General features: G+C 20.9%; 2 protein-coding genes across 2 annotated transcripts; both read left to right on the forward strand.

Annotated features, from left to right (window-relative positions):
- Positions 1-1027: 1027 nt before the first annotated feature.
- LOC103580798 (uncharacterized) lies at positions 1028-7216 on the forward strand. The gene is made up of 3 exons (XM_053741874.1): positions 1028-1434; positions 5306-5528; positions 7033-7216. Exons 1-3 carry the CDS (start codon positions 1296-1298, stop codon positions 7181-7183), a joined length of 513 nt encoding a protein of 170 aa, XP_053597849.1. The 5' UTR covers positions 1028-1295; the 3' UTR covers positions 7184-7216.
- Positions 7217-11921: 4705 nt separating this feature from the next.
- Positions 11922-13411, forward strand: LOC103575634 (uncharacterized). Its single transcript, XM_014442228.2, has 4 exons — positions 11922-12049; positions 12522-12554; positions 12655-12744; positions 13175-13411. The coding sequence occupies exons 1-4, from the start codon at positions 11955-11957 to the stop codon at positions 13263-13265; spliced, it is 309 nt and encodes a 102-aa protein (XP_014297714.1). The 5' UTR covers positions 11922-11954; the 3' UTR covers positions 13266-13411.
- Positions 13412-14314: the final 903 nt, after the last annotated feature.

Below are 14314 nucleotides of genomic sequence, written 5' to 3' on the forward strand. Positions count from 1 at the left end.
AACTCATTTTCACATTTGTTGCATTAAAATTACAAAATATTTTCTGATTTTTCAAAATTAAATTTTCCAATCGAAATTTTCTTTATAATTTTATAAATTTTTCATTTCCCCATCTCAAAAAAAACTTATCTTAATTTTCTCAAATTTCAAATAAAAAACTGAATAAAATTTTCCTCAAGTATTTCAGAAATTAAAATTTTCTTTTTAATTTTACTAATTTTCCACTTTTCCTCATCCTAAAGAAAATTCTTTTTAAATTTTCTCGAATATCAAATAAAACATAAATAAATTTTTCAACTACGGAAAATCACAAAATTTTTCCTGACTATTTTTTTTTTAATTAAATTTTCCAATTAAAATTTTCTTTCTAATTTCCCTAGTTTTTCCTTTTTTCTCATTATCTCTAAAAGTTTTCAATCAAATTTTGTTAAATTTGAAAAAAAAAAATTGATAAATGTTTATCTTGAATTTTTTTATTCCTACTTGAATTTTCCAATTTTTCATTTGAATTTTCCATTTTTCATTTAAATTTGCCATGTTCTCTAAAATTTTTCATTTTTCATTTGAATTTTCCATTTTTTATTAAAATGTTCCATTTTTCATTTGAATTTTCCATTTTTCACTAAAATTTCCCATTTTTCATTCGAATTTTCCATTTTTTCTTGAATTTTCCATTTTCTATTATTCATTTGCATTTTCTATTTTTTATTTAAACTTTCCATTTTTCGTTTGAATTTTCCATGTTTTCTTGAATTTTCCATTAAAATTTTCCATTATCAATTGAATTTTCTATTTTTTATTTGAATTTTCCATTTTTCATTAAAATTTTCTATTTTTCATTCGAATTTTCCATTTTTCATTTGAATTTTCCATTTTTTAAACAAATTTACAAGAAAACTTTTTTTAAATTTCAAAATTCCCGCCAAGTATTTAAAACTCTCTTCTCTGCGCGCTAGCTCCCTCTAGGGCGCAGAAGTTTAAAAAACTGCGCAGTACCCCTCCTCAGTTTTTCCCGCCACATCTGAGCCCACAGCCGGCTTCCACTGAACCTCACTCTCGACCTCAGCATCAGTTTTCTTTTGTCACCCAGCCTTCAAACATCTCCGCTAAATTTCTCATTTTATCCAATTAAAAAAAATTCAAATAAAAGAAAATAAAATCCAAATTGAATTTTTAAAAAATTGTGACAGTGTCAATAATAAATCGTGTTGTAAATTATTTTTTTTTATGATTTCAAATTTTGTAAATTAAATTTTAAATATAAAATAAATAAAACAACAGCAACAAAATAAAAAATGTTGCAAGTACATTTATCACAACAATTACCAATACCGCGAATACAAAACGCACTTTATCCATATAATCCAAGTTTATATGATGAGCTGATGCGTTTATTTGCTACCAATCTTTCTGTTGAACCGATACGTCAATCTTGTAAGTACTTTTATTATTATTATTATTATTATTATTATTATTATTATTATTATTGATTACAAATGCGAATTAAAATTCCTAGATGATTAATCAGAATTTAATTACTATTGAATTACAAGTCATTGATATATGATACCGGTTATATATATATATATATATATATATATATTTGTAGAGATAAAAATATTTCAAGTGATAAAATTTGAAAAATTTTAATTTTTTAAATGTCAATTTTTTTTTTTTTTTTTTTTTACTTCTAGAAATTTTTTTAGATAAATTTCTAGAATATTTAGAAAAAAAATACAATAATGGACTTCTAGATAGTTAGTATTTTTATTTTTTATGATTCATGTAAGTAAAAAAAATTTCATATACTTCTAGAAAGTTTTGAAAAAAATTCTAGAATATTTAAAGAATATAAATAATTAAAATTGTAGACGTCTAGATAATTTCTTAACATTTTCTATAAATGATAAATAACCATTTTTAATTTCTAGAAAGTTTAATAACAAAGAAAAGTCTAGAATTTTATAGGAGAAAATCAATGGTCAGACTTCTAGATATTTTTTAAAATTTTCTTTATAAAATTAAAAAAATTTTTATTAACTCATAGAAAGTTTATTATTAAAATATTATAGAAAGTTGATGATAAAATTTGCACTCAATTATTAAAGTCTAGATAATTTATAATTTTTGTTTTCATAATAACGATTAAGAATAATGTACACTTCTAGAAATTTATTGAACTTTCTAGACAATTTAAAATTATAGAATATTAATTTTTAATTCTAGATTTTCTAAATAATTTTTTAAGGCCTTTCTAGAAAATTTATTAAACTTTCTATGAGTAAAAATCAATAATTTTTTTAATAAAAAACAAAGTTAGTCAAATTTTCCAGAATTCAATTGAATATTTTTTTTTATATTTTCAATTTATTATCACATTCAATAAATAAATCCATTATAGACCCCCCCCCCCAGCTCAAATTTTTAATTTCTTGCGCCATTTCATTAAATTTCAAATTTAATTATCAAAAATTTCATAAAAATCTCCAGTAATTTTTTAAAAATTTAAAATTTTAAATAAAAAATCCTCAAGTTAGACGATTAAAAATTTTCTGACTTTTTTTTCAAAAAATCAAAAAAAAAAAAATGCACATACAGCAAATTAAAAAAACTCAAAGTGCAATTTTTTGAAATATTTTTTTTTTCATAATTTAATGTTTTTTTTTTAAAATAAAAATTTGACGTCTACTAACAATAAAAAAAAATTTGTTGCAATTTTTTAAAAATATCTATATATTGATTGAAAAAAAAAAAAAATCAAAAAAAAAAATGCACATATAGCAAATTAAAAAAACTCAAAGTGCAATTTTTTGAAATATTTTTTTTTTCATAATTTAATGTTTTTTTTTAAAACTAAAAATTTGACGTCTACTAACAATAAAAAAAAATTCGTTGCAATTTTTTAAAAATATCTATATATTGATTGAAAAAAAAAAAAAAATAAAAAAAAAAATGCACATATAGCAAATTAAAAAAACTCAAAGTGCAATTTTTTGAAATATTTTTTTTTTCATAATTTAATGTTTTTTTTTTAAAACTAAAAATTTGACGTCTACTATCAATAAAAAAAAATTCGTTGCAATTTTTTAAAAATATCTATATATTGATTGAAAAAAAAAAAAAAAATAAAAAAAAAAAAAAATGCACATATAGCAAATTAAAAAAACTCAAAGTGCAATTTTTTGAAATATTTTTTTTTTTTCATAATTTAATGTTTTTTTTTTTAAACTCAAAATTATTTGACGTCTACTAACAATAAAAAAAAATTCGTTGCAATTTTTTAAAAATATCTATATATTGATTGAAAAAAAAAAAAAAAAAAAAATCAAAAAAAAAAAAATGCACATACAGCAAATTAAAAAAACTCAAAGTGCAATTTTTTGAAATATTTTTTTTTTCATAATTTAATGTTTTTTTTTTAAAACTAAAAATTATTTGACGTCTACTAACAATAAAAAAAAATTCGTTGCAATTTTTTAAAAATATCTATATATTGATTGAAAAAAAAAAAAAAAAAAATAATAATAAAAAAAAAAAATGCACATATAGCAAATTAAAAAAACTCAAAGTGCAATTTTTTGAAATATTTTTTTTTTCATAATTTAATGTTTTTTTTTTAAAACTCAAAATTATTTGACGTCTACTAACAATAAAAAAAAATTCGTTGCAATTTTGTAAAAATATCTATATATTTATTTATTTAAAAAAAAAAAAATGAACATTTTATTTTTTATTTTGAATTAAAATTTTGAGTTTTAAAAAAAATTTATAAATGTAAATATTTAATTTAATAAAAATAAAAATAATAAATTTATATAAGTGGTAAAATTTAAACCACTAGTACAAACCATGGCCTTGTAAAGAACCATAAAATGTAACAAGAGACAAATTGTTGTGTCAATAAACCAACAACTAAACGCAGAACATAAAAAAAAAAAAAAAAATTTTTTTAATAACGCATCAGACAAAAGACACTTTTTCTCTACTTGTTTACACTCTTACATCTCGATCCATATGTCTGTATCTATATATCTATATACATATGTATACAAACAAACACGTAAATATGAGACTAATCCAGTGTTAAATTTTAAGTTGATTTTTTTTTCTCTACATACTTAAAATAATAATAATAATAATAAAGTAGTAAATAACCCCTAAGGAATTGAATAGAGAATTTCTTAAATTTTTATTTTATATATATATATATATATATATATATATATATATATATATATATATATATATATATATATATTTATGAATTCTTTTCTAAGAAATTTTGTTTTAGTTTATATATATATATATATATATATATATATATATATATATATATCAAATATGTCTCATTTTTTTCTTGGAATAAAATTTCGGTGACGATCAAAGATTGACAGATTTATAAATATATGAATAAAAATATTTAAATTCGCTCAAAAAAAATATTTAAAAAAAATGCACATATAGTTTTTTAAATTTTCTACATGTGCATTTTTTTAAAATATATTTTTTTTTTTTTTTTTTTTTTTTTTTTCAATTTTTTACTTTTTATTTATAATTTTAAATTTGACGTCTGACATTTACACTCATCTAAAGTTGACAGATCATTAATATTAGGATTTTATTTTTTTTTTTCACTAAAAGAATTAAAAAAATAAAAAAATAAAAAAATGCACATGTAGAAAATTTAAAAAACTATATGTGCATTTTTTTTTAATATTTTTTTTTTTTGTAATTTATAATTTTAAAAACAAATCAAAAAATTATAAGATGTCGACTGATTTCAGTGTCATAAGTTAACAGACAATTTACCGGTTGGAATTTTATAACTCGTCAGCAAATCAACGGATCGAAAAAGTCGACTCACATTTTTTGTTGGAAATTTAACGCTCTACAAAAAAGGTCTCATATAATTTTTCGATAAATTCCGTTTTTCAAAAGTTATTCGAGATTAAAGTTGGATTCCAAGTTAATTTGAGTATTTTGTGCCATTTCCGGTCAAAATATCAGATTTATCACAAAATGCCTCAGAACCTTTTTTGTAGATCATTGTATTTTCTACAAGTTATCTTTACAAATTTTTCAAAATTCCTGAAAGTTTATTAATTATTTGCATTTAAATGTCAAATCATCCCAAAAAAATTTTCTAATTATTTTTTTTTTACAAATCAATTAAAAAAAAAAAAAAAAGAATTTAAAAATAAAAATATTCACATATAGAAAATTTCAAAAACTGCACGTGCATTTTTTTTTTTTTTTTTTTTTTTTTTTTTTTAAATTAAAAATTAATTATTATTTTATTTTAAAGCTGAAGACATTATGGCAGACTTCAGATCAAATGGCAGAGATTTCGAATACTGTCCTGAATTAGAAAACGGAGAATTGCCGCCAGTTTTGAACCGGCGTAAAAAAAACCGTAAGCCTTTGCCGATTGAATGCGCATTTTGTAAAAACAATGGGGAAGAAATTCAATTTTACAAGCAGCATATACTCAAGGATTTGAATGGACGTACTGTCTGTCCAATACTGAGGTAATTAATCATTAATTACATTAATTAATTAATTAACTAATTAATTATTACTATTTTTCATTCAATTCTGCGTTTATTTTACTTTCATATTTAAATATCACAGTAAATATTCATTTTAAGTAAAACGTCACCTGATACTTTTTTGTAGGAAATTTAATTCTTTACAAAAAAGTTTTCAGTGAAAATATCTGTAAATTTGAAATTTTAAGCTCTAATAGCAAAATTTGAATTTTAATCAAAATTTTTTTTTTCTTTTTTTATTCAAAATACGAATAAAATTTTTTTTTGTCTTAATATTTATTTTTTACTGTTAACTAACTTATTTCCGTTAGTTTGAGTACCCACATGCGATAGTTTTGAGTACAATTCGAAAATTCGAAATTTTGGTAAATTAAAAATTTATTAAAAAATTTTTTTTTGTCGTAAAATTCAATTCTTATTGTTAACTAACTTATTTCCGTTAGTTTGAGTACCCACATGCGATAGTTTTGAGTACAATTCGAAATTTTGGTAAATTAAAAATTTATTAAAAAATTTTTTTTTGTCGTAAAATTCAATTCTTATTGTTAACTAACTTATTTCCGTTAGTTTGAGTACCCACATGCGATAGTTTTGAGTACAATTCAAAAATTCGAAATTTTGGTAAATTCAAAATTTATCAAAAATTTTTTTTGTCTCGTAATGCATTTTTTATTGTTAACTAACTCATTTCCGTTAATTTGAGTACCTATATACCATTGCCAAGTGTCCAGATAAATAAAATTATCGACATCATTAGAAATAAATTTAAATTACGCGGGAAAAAAAGACGCTCATATTTATTTTCTTTAAATAAATTTATATTTTAATTATTTTCCCACTTAATTATACATCAATCCCACTCAATATATATTTATATATATTTACATATATATAGTTATTGTCTATATTATTAAGAGAGAATAAAAAAAAATAAAGTCCATGGGATGTCTCTGCGATAATAAAAATAAAAAAAATGAAATTTGGTATCAGCGAAAAGGTCTCGAGTTAAATTTGTGCCTTTTGATAGTTTCAGATCTTTTACGCGATCGCCAGTTCAATGTCGAGACGTTTTATAAATAATTATTAATATATATATAAATTAACCGACAAAAGATGTCGCTGCGATTTTATAAAATTAGTGAGATAAAAATAAATAAATATTTGTAGATCAGACAGTTAATTTCCGAGCGTCAATTAAAGACATCATCCCTTGGGTGAACCCTCAAAACTAAATGACTTTTGTCGTGTCTTAATCGCAGTTTATATATTTTATAAATAAAATATATCAGACGACTAATAAAAAAAATTTCACCGTTGATTTTTTTTTGGAACCCCATGATTATAAAATTATCGAAATCAATAAGTCTGGGGATTAATTACCCGATTCGTCTTATGAAACTTCAATGATAATTAAAATAAATAAAATATTCGAGTTAATCAGTAAGATTCTAAACAATTGATTAAAAAAATTTTTTAATTACAGACGTTACACATGTCCAATTTGTGGTGCAAATGGTGACGCTGCCCATACCATAAAATACTGCCCAGCGAATAAAAGTCCAGAGCCAATTCCTCTGTCCAATGCAATGAAACGTCAGGTCAGAAATTCGGCTGGTAAAACTCGATCTAAGTAATCATACAATTTGAAATTTTTATATATATATATATACTTTATATATGTACACACATATATATGTGTATATATATATATATATATATATATATATATATATATATATATATATATATATATATATATATATATATATATATATTTACTCAAAAATATATATATATTTTTTACATCATGTTTAAAAAAATTCAAATTTTTATCTAAAAACGCTTCTAACTTTTTTTCTAATCAAAATAACAAAATAAACAATGAATAAAAAATTATAGACAATTTAATTATCTATAAAAAAGTACTGATTGTTAATTAGCGTAACTTTGATCGTTTAAAAGTTATAGTCTATTTAAAAATCTAAATCATTTTTTTTACATACTGAGTTTAATACCATTTGTTTAAATCGATTGTAACTTTTGAACTATCGATTTTACGACTAATTTTAATCACAACTTTTTTTTAGATAATTTAATTATCTATAATTTTGTATTGATTGATTTTTTTCGTAGGATCGATTGTTTAAAAGATATCGTAATTTAAAAAGTTTATAATCGTTGATTTGAAAAATTTTTTTATTTTATTATTATTTAATTAGTTTAATTAATAATTTGCATTAATTATTGATGATAATTAACATTTTTTTATATTTTTATATAAAAAAAAAATTGAGACAAAAAAAAATTATGTGCCAAAATTAATTAATTAATTAATTAATTGATTAATTAATTAATTAATTGACTGATTAATTAAGAGTTAATTAGTAATTAATAGAGACGTATAAGTAATTAATAATTATAATTTTAATTATGAGATTTAAAAAAGAAAGTGATTATTAAAAATTATGAATAGAAAATAATAAATATGAGGATAAATATCAAAGATATAAAAAAATTGATAAGGAGCTTTTTTGATGCCGATAAGATTCTGAATAAAAAAGCTCTGATGTGTTTTTTTATTACGATTGATATTTTCGAAAAAAAAGCTCGGAAAGTTTAAAATTTTCAGTGATGAGTAGAAGTTTATATTTTTTTATTTTGAAATTCAAATTGTGGCCTTGGAAGTGAAAATTTTGAAAAAGAGTAAGAGAGCTTTTTTGTAGCTTATTAAATTCTGAGTAACAAAAGTTTTTAGTCATTTTTTTGTTAAATGAAAATTGGAGGCTGCAATTAATTTTGAATGACAATTTTTTTTTTTTTCGAATTTTGGAGAAATGAAAATTGGAGTTAAAATTTAAAAATTCAAATTTGGGAGTTAAATATTAAAAATTTTGAAAAAGTGTAAGAGAGCTTTTTTGTAGCTGATTAAATTCTCTATAAAAACGTTCTAAATATTTGAAGATTTAGAGACGGAAAAAAAAATTGATAATTTGAATTTAAAAAAAAAAAAAAAAAAAAAAAAAAAAAAAAAAAAATGATTTAAAAAAAAAAAAAAATGACAGTTGTGTGCCAAATTTAAAAGTAATCAATTATGTACTTAAAAATTAGTAATTAATTAAAAAAAAAAAAATATAAATTAAGAAAATTTAAAAAATTTGAATGAAAAAAAAAAAAATATTTTTGAATACTTATTTTTACAAATGAAATATTGTAAGCGTAATTAGTAGTTAAGTAATTAAAGAAATGATGATGGTGTTAATTAATACTCAGTAGTTATTAACAATAGTAATTAATTAATCAATTAATGATCAAGATAATTGAGATTATTTTGGATTTTTAATTATTGTGAGCTAAATGTTGGAGATAAGGAAAATTGATAAGGGGCTTTTTTGTAGGGAATTTGAAGTTCTACAAAAAAGGTCCCATAGACTTTTTTCGTGAGAGGGGAATTTAAAGCTCTGGAAGCGTTTAAATGTGAAAAAATAAAACGCGATTCATATTTTCGCGATATTAGAATTTTTAAATGGAGATATTTTGGTAAATATCAGAGATACGAACAAAGTGATAAGGACCTTTTTTGTAGGGAATTTAATTCTCTACAAAAAAGGTTTCTGTTATTTTTTTCGTAAAATCAAAATTTAAAGCTCTGGAAGCTTTTATTTGAAATTTTTCAGGTCAAAAATTTACAAAACAGTAATTTTGAATTTAAAATAAAAATAAATTTTTGCAGGCGTGTTTCTTTGCTCTGAAAAGGTCTAAGAAATTTTTTAAATTTTAAATTTCCACCAAAAAAAAAAAAAAAATCAATTAAAAATTCGCAATTTTCAAATTTAAAATAACTGGTCGAATATTCAAAATTTCAAAATTTTATAAGACATCTTTTTTTTCCAGTTTGAAAGTTTCTACAAAAAAGTTTCAATGAACTTTTTTCTAAAATCAATATTTTAAGCTGTAGCTCAAAAAATAAATCACAAAATTACTCAATTTAAAATTGCAAATTATCACCTTACTTTTAAACTGCAAATATCTCTTAAAATATCACAAATATGAAAAAAGTCAATCAGACCTTTTTTGTAGCTGAAAAAATTTTCTACAAAAAAGCTCCTTTGAACTTTTTTCTAAAATCAATATTTTGAGTTCTAGCTCAAAAAATGAAACACAAAATTACTCAATTTAAAATTGCAAATTATCACCGCTGTTTTAAACTGCAAGTATCTCTTAAAATATCACAAATATGAAAAAAGTCAATCAGACCTTTTTTGTAGCTGAAAAAATTTTCTACAAAAAAGTTTCAATGAACTTTTTTCTAAAATCAATATTTTGAGCTCTAGCTCAAAAAATGAAACACAAAATTACTCAATTTAAAATTGCAAATTATCACCGCTGTTTTAAACTGCAAGTATCTCTTAAAATATCACAAATATGAAAAAAGTCAATCAGACCTTTTTTGTAGCTGACAAAATTTCCTACAAAAAAGCTCCTTTGAACTTTTTTCCCAGATCAATATTTAACCAGTAATTAATAATTAAGTATATTTACATACAAAAATACTCGATACTAATTAATTAATTAATTGATAATTTAAAAATTTGTATTAATGGGCGTAGTAAAAAATAAATATGCCGTTCGACAAATAATTAATTAATTTAAAAAAAAAAAATGAACAAAATTAATTTGTAAATTAATTAATATTTTAAAAATTCATTTTTTTTTTTGCTACTGACAGCTGAATTTAATTGTATAAATAAAATTTTAAAATTTAAACCGTTGATTGAATTTAAAAAAAAAATTAAGAAGTGATATCAAATAATTTTTAAATAGTTTTTTTAAACAATTGATTACACAGAAAAATAATTATTGTAATTGCAAATATATATATATTTACATATAGATATTTATATATATATATATATATATATATATATATATATATATATATATATATATATATATATATATATATATATATATATATATATATATATTTATTTATTAATTGTCCATATTTTTGATAATTTGAATAGCTGTCAATTTTGTACGTTTTTTTACACCCGATATTTTATTTAAAAAAAAAAAAAAAAGTTTTGAATGTTTATTTTTACTTCTGTTTACTGCGCCCATTTAATTATTTATGTTTATTAACGAAGTTTGAACGTTAGTATTATTAATAATAATTATAATTAATGGTTTTTGTAATTTTTATATTTGTATGAGAAAATTTTGTAATAAAAAATTTTTGAATAATTTATTGTTTTTTAGTTTTAACTAACTCATTTCCGTTAGTTTAAGTACCCACATGCCATGCTTTTGAGTAAAACTCAAAAATGTAAAATTTTTGGTAAATCAAAAATATATCAAAATTTTTTTTTTGTCTTAATGTTCATTTTTTATTGGTAACTAACTTATTTCCGTTAGTTTAAGTACTCACATGCCATGCTTTTGAGTAAAACTCAAAAATGTAAAATTTTTGGTAAATCAAAAATATATCAAAAATTTTTTTTTGTCTTAATGTTCATTTTTTATTATTAACTAACTTATTTCCGTTAGTTTAAGTACCCACATGCCATGCTTTTGAGTAAAACTCAAAAATGTCAAATTTTTGGTAAATCAAAAATATATCAAATTTTTTTTTTGTCTTGATGTTCATTTTTTTCTTATTAACTAACTCATTTCCGTTAGTTTAAGTACCCACATGCCATGCTTTTGAGTAAAACTCAAAAATGTCAAATTTTTGGTAAATCAAAAATATATCACATTTTTTGTTTGTCTTAATGTTCATTTTTTATTATTAACTAACTCATTTACGTTTGTTTGAGTACCCACATGAAATACCCAACTAAAATCCCAAATTTTCGAGATTTATAAATTTTGAAAATTGACCAAATTTTTTTCTGGGCTTAAATTTTTATTTTTTCTGGCTAACCAACTTATTTCCGTTCCAACGAGTACCCACATGCGAAACATATGTCCATATGTACATATACATACATTTATATATATACAATAAAATATTTGACATCATTGTCAACTATTAAGATAACACACGAAAATGTTTATCAGTTTTCTTACAACGTCATTATACGTGACTCATGAAATTACTCATGATATAAATATATATATATATATATATATATATATATATATATATATATATATATATATATATATATATATATATATTTATTTAAATTTAATAGGTTTTCGAATTATTAGCAGATTGTACAAATATTACCTTGTATTAAATTATCTTTATCTCTATAATAACGATTATTATTATTAATACGTGACATTCTACAATGGGTATAAATACTTGAAATTTAAATTCCGAGTTCAGTTTAAAATTTTTCTTGATCCAAATCTCTTATAATTTTATTTTTTTTCTTAGAAAAAAAAAAAAAAAAAAAAATGAAATTATTTATAATTATTTGTTTAATTGGTATTGCAATTGGCTTTCCGTACATGGAAGATACTAATCAAAATTGGGGATTAGTTGTTGATGAGTAAGTATTTTAATTAATCAATTAATTAATTAATGGAATTTTTTTATTCATTTTTCGAGTTTCAATTCTTTGAAATAAAATATCTGAGTAAATATCAATTTTACAGTAAAAATGAATGAGATCTCTTTTGTAGAGGATTAAATTCTCTTCAAAAAAGGTCTGATTAATATTTTTTGTAAAATTGAAATTTTCGACGTGAGAATTATTTTAAAATTACAAATTTTTTTATGGGGATTCTGAATTTCGTTGGTCGTGTTTGTAATTGAAATTCTGGGTCAGAAATTGAAAATATGAAAAAAATGAATAGGAGCTTTTTTGTAGAGAATTTAATTCTTTATAAAAAAAGTCTAAAGCCATTTTTTTGTAAAATTAATATTTAAGACACTAGGAGTTAGAATTAAAAAAAAAAAAATTTTTTTTAATTTTTACCAGAAAATTAATATTTATTTTTTTTTTTTCAAAAATATTTTAGTGATACTTCCGAGGACGATAGCAATTATGAAAGGTAATTTCTAATTTATTAATAAATATTTATAAAACAACAAAAATGAAATAAAAATATTTAGAAATTTTAAACAGAAAATATATATTTTTATTTTTTATAGCCGACCAATAAGTTTAGACCCAATTGCATTCAGACCTAGTCCCGTGAATAAGCCACCAATGACGTCACCACCGAGTCATGTTGATCCACGGTAAATAAATAATAAATTTAAATGATCTATGTACACAAAATTATGAAATTTCGACTTATTTACTGCCATTAATTTTTATTGTAAACTAATTTTATTATCTTACAAACTAACTTATTTCCGGTAATTTGAGTACCCACATGCCATACTTAAAATTTTTCAAAAAAAAATTCAAAAATATTAAAATCAATTTTTTTCGTTTTTGCTAATTTGAATATTTCTTTTAAAATCATTACCCGTTTACACGAGTTTAAATTAAGAATAAAATTTCTAAATGACTGATAAAAAAAAATTGTTATTTAATTTTCAAAAAAATTTTTTTTTTTTAACTGATATTATTTTCTTATAAACTAACTCATTTCCGTTAGTTTGAGTACCCACATGCTATATTTTAAATTTGAATAATTTTTTTCAAAAATTTTTTGTTTTACAGACCCTCAGGACCATTAGATATGAGTCTCCACCCAGCTGTATGGAATAAAATGAACAAAGATGCGATTTATTTTAGAGACTCTGATGATTAAATAATCAAAATAATGATATTAAAAATAATTATTCAAAAATTATTAATTTTTTGAAAAAAAATAAAATGTAATGAAATAAATTAAACTATCAATAGAGTTCGGTACTTAATACTTTTCTGTAGGCAAGTAAAATAAAAATTAATCAATATACAAAAAATTTATTGTTTCAAAAATTATTTTTTTCAAAAATTATTTTTTTCAAAAATTATTTTTTTCAAAAATTACTAACATTATCTTGCAAACTAACTCATTTCCTTTAAAATGAGTACCCACAATCCTTACTTTAAATTCCAAAACAAAAATCCAAATTTGAAAAATTTCAAAATTTACAAAATTTTAAAAAATTATATTTTTCTTCATTTCACAATAAATTTCCTTTCGAATGAGTACCCACAAGCCATACCCAGAATTCAAAAAAAAAAACTCAAATTTGAAAAATTTCAAAATTTACAAAATTTAAAATAATAATAATTTTCATTATTCTACACAAAATTTCCTTTTGAATGACTACCCACAATCCCTATCTGAAATTCCAAAAAAATTCAAATTTGAATAATTTCCAAAACCTCAAAAAAAGTCAAAACAATAATTCGCGTTACTAAAACCAAAAGGGCGTATCTCAAAATATACGCCCTTTTGGTTCTGCAGAACCAAAAGGGCGTATAAAATTTTTTTTTTTTGCTCCAATCAATGTAAAAATATTGAAAACATTAAAATCTATGGAAAAAACGAAAAAAAAAAATTTTTTGTTTTATGCCCTTTTGGTTTTAAGCAAAAATTTTTTTAAAGTCATAAGGGCGTATCCTATTTTTTCGGTTTATTATTAATTATGGGTCAGAGTAAGAAAAAAAATTGCAAGGGTAATACGAATTATCACTCCACAACTTAATTTATCTGAACAAATATTTATTTGAATAAAAAACCAAATTTCTTTATTTAATTTTGATCGAATCTTAAGTTTGTCACAATTATTTTAATTCAACAATTAATGTAAAAAATATGTATAATTCGGGAACGAAAAAATTCTAAATTCTATGAGTGCTGTGAAA

Source organism: Microplitis demolitor, chromosome 9 (genome assembly GCF_026212275.2).
Source record: "Microplitis demolitor isolate Queensland-Clemson2020A chromosome 9, iyMicDemo2.1a, whole genome shotgun sequence".
NCBI classification, from domain to species: Eukaryota; Metazoa; Arthropoda; class Insecta; order Hymenoptera; family Braconidae; genus Microplitis; species Microplitis demolitor.

Coding starts and splice junctions, on each gene's coding strand:
- LOC103575634 (XM_014442228.2), top strand. CDS start 11,955: ATGAAATTATTTATAATTATTTGTTTAATTGGTATTGCAATTGGCTTT. Junction 12,050..12,521: donor TGGGGATTAGTTGTTGATGA/GTAAGTATTTTA, acceptor AAAATATTTTAG/TGATACTTCCGAGGACGATA. Junction 12,555..12,654: donor GACGATAGCAATTATGAAAG/GTAATTTCTAAT, acceptor TATTTTTTATAG/CCGACCAATAAGTTTAGACC.
- LOC103580798 (XM_053741874.1), top strand. CDS start 1,296: ATGTTGCAAGTACATTTATCACAACAATTACCAATACCGCGAATACAA. Junction 1,435..5,305: donor TGAACCGATACGTCAATCTT/GTAAGTACTTTT, acceptor TTTATTTTAAAG/CTGAAGACATTATGGCAGAC. Junction 5,529..7,032: donor ACTGTCTGTCCAATACTGAG/GTAATTAATCAT, acceptor TTTTAATTACAG/ACGTTACACATGTCCAATTT.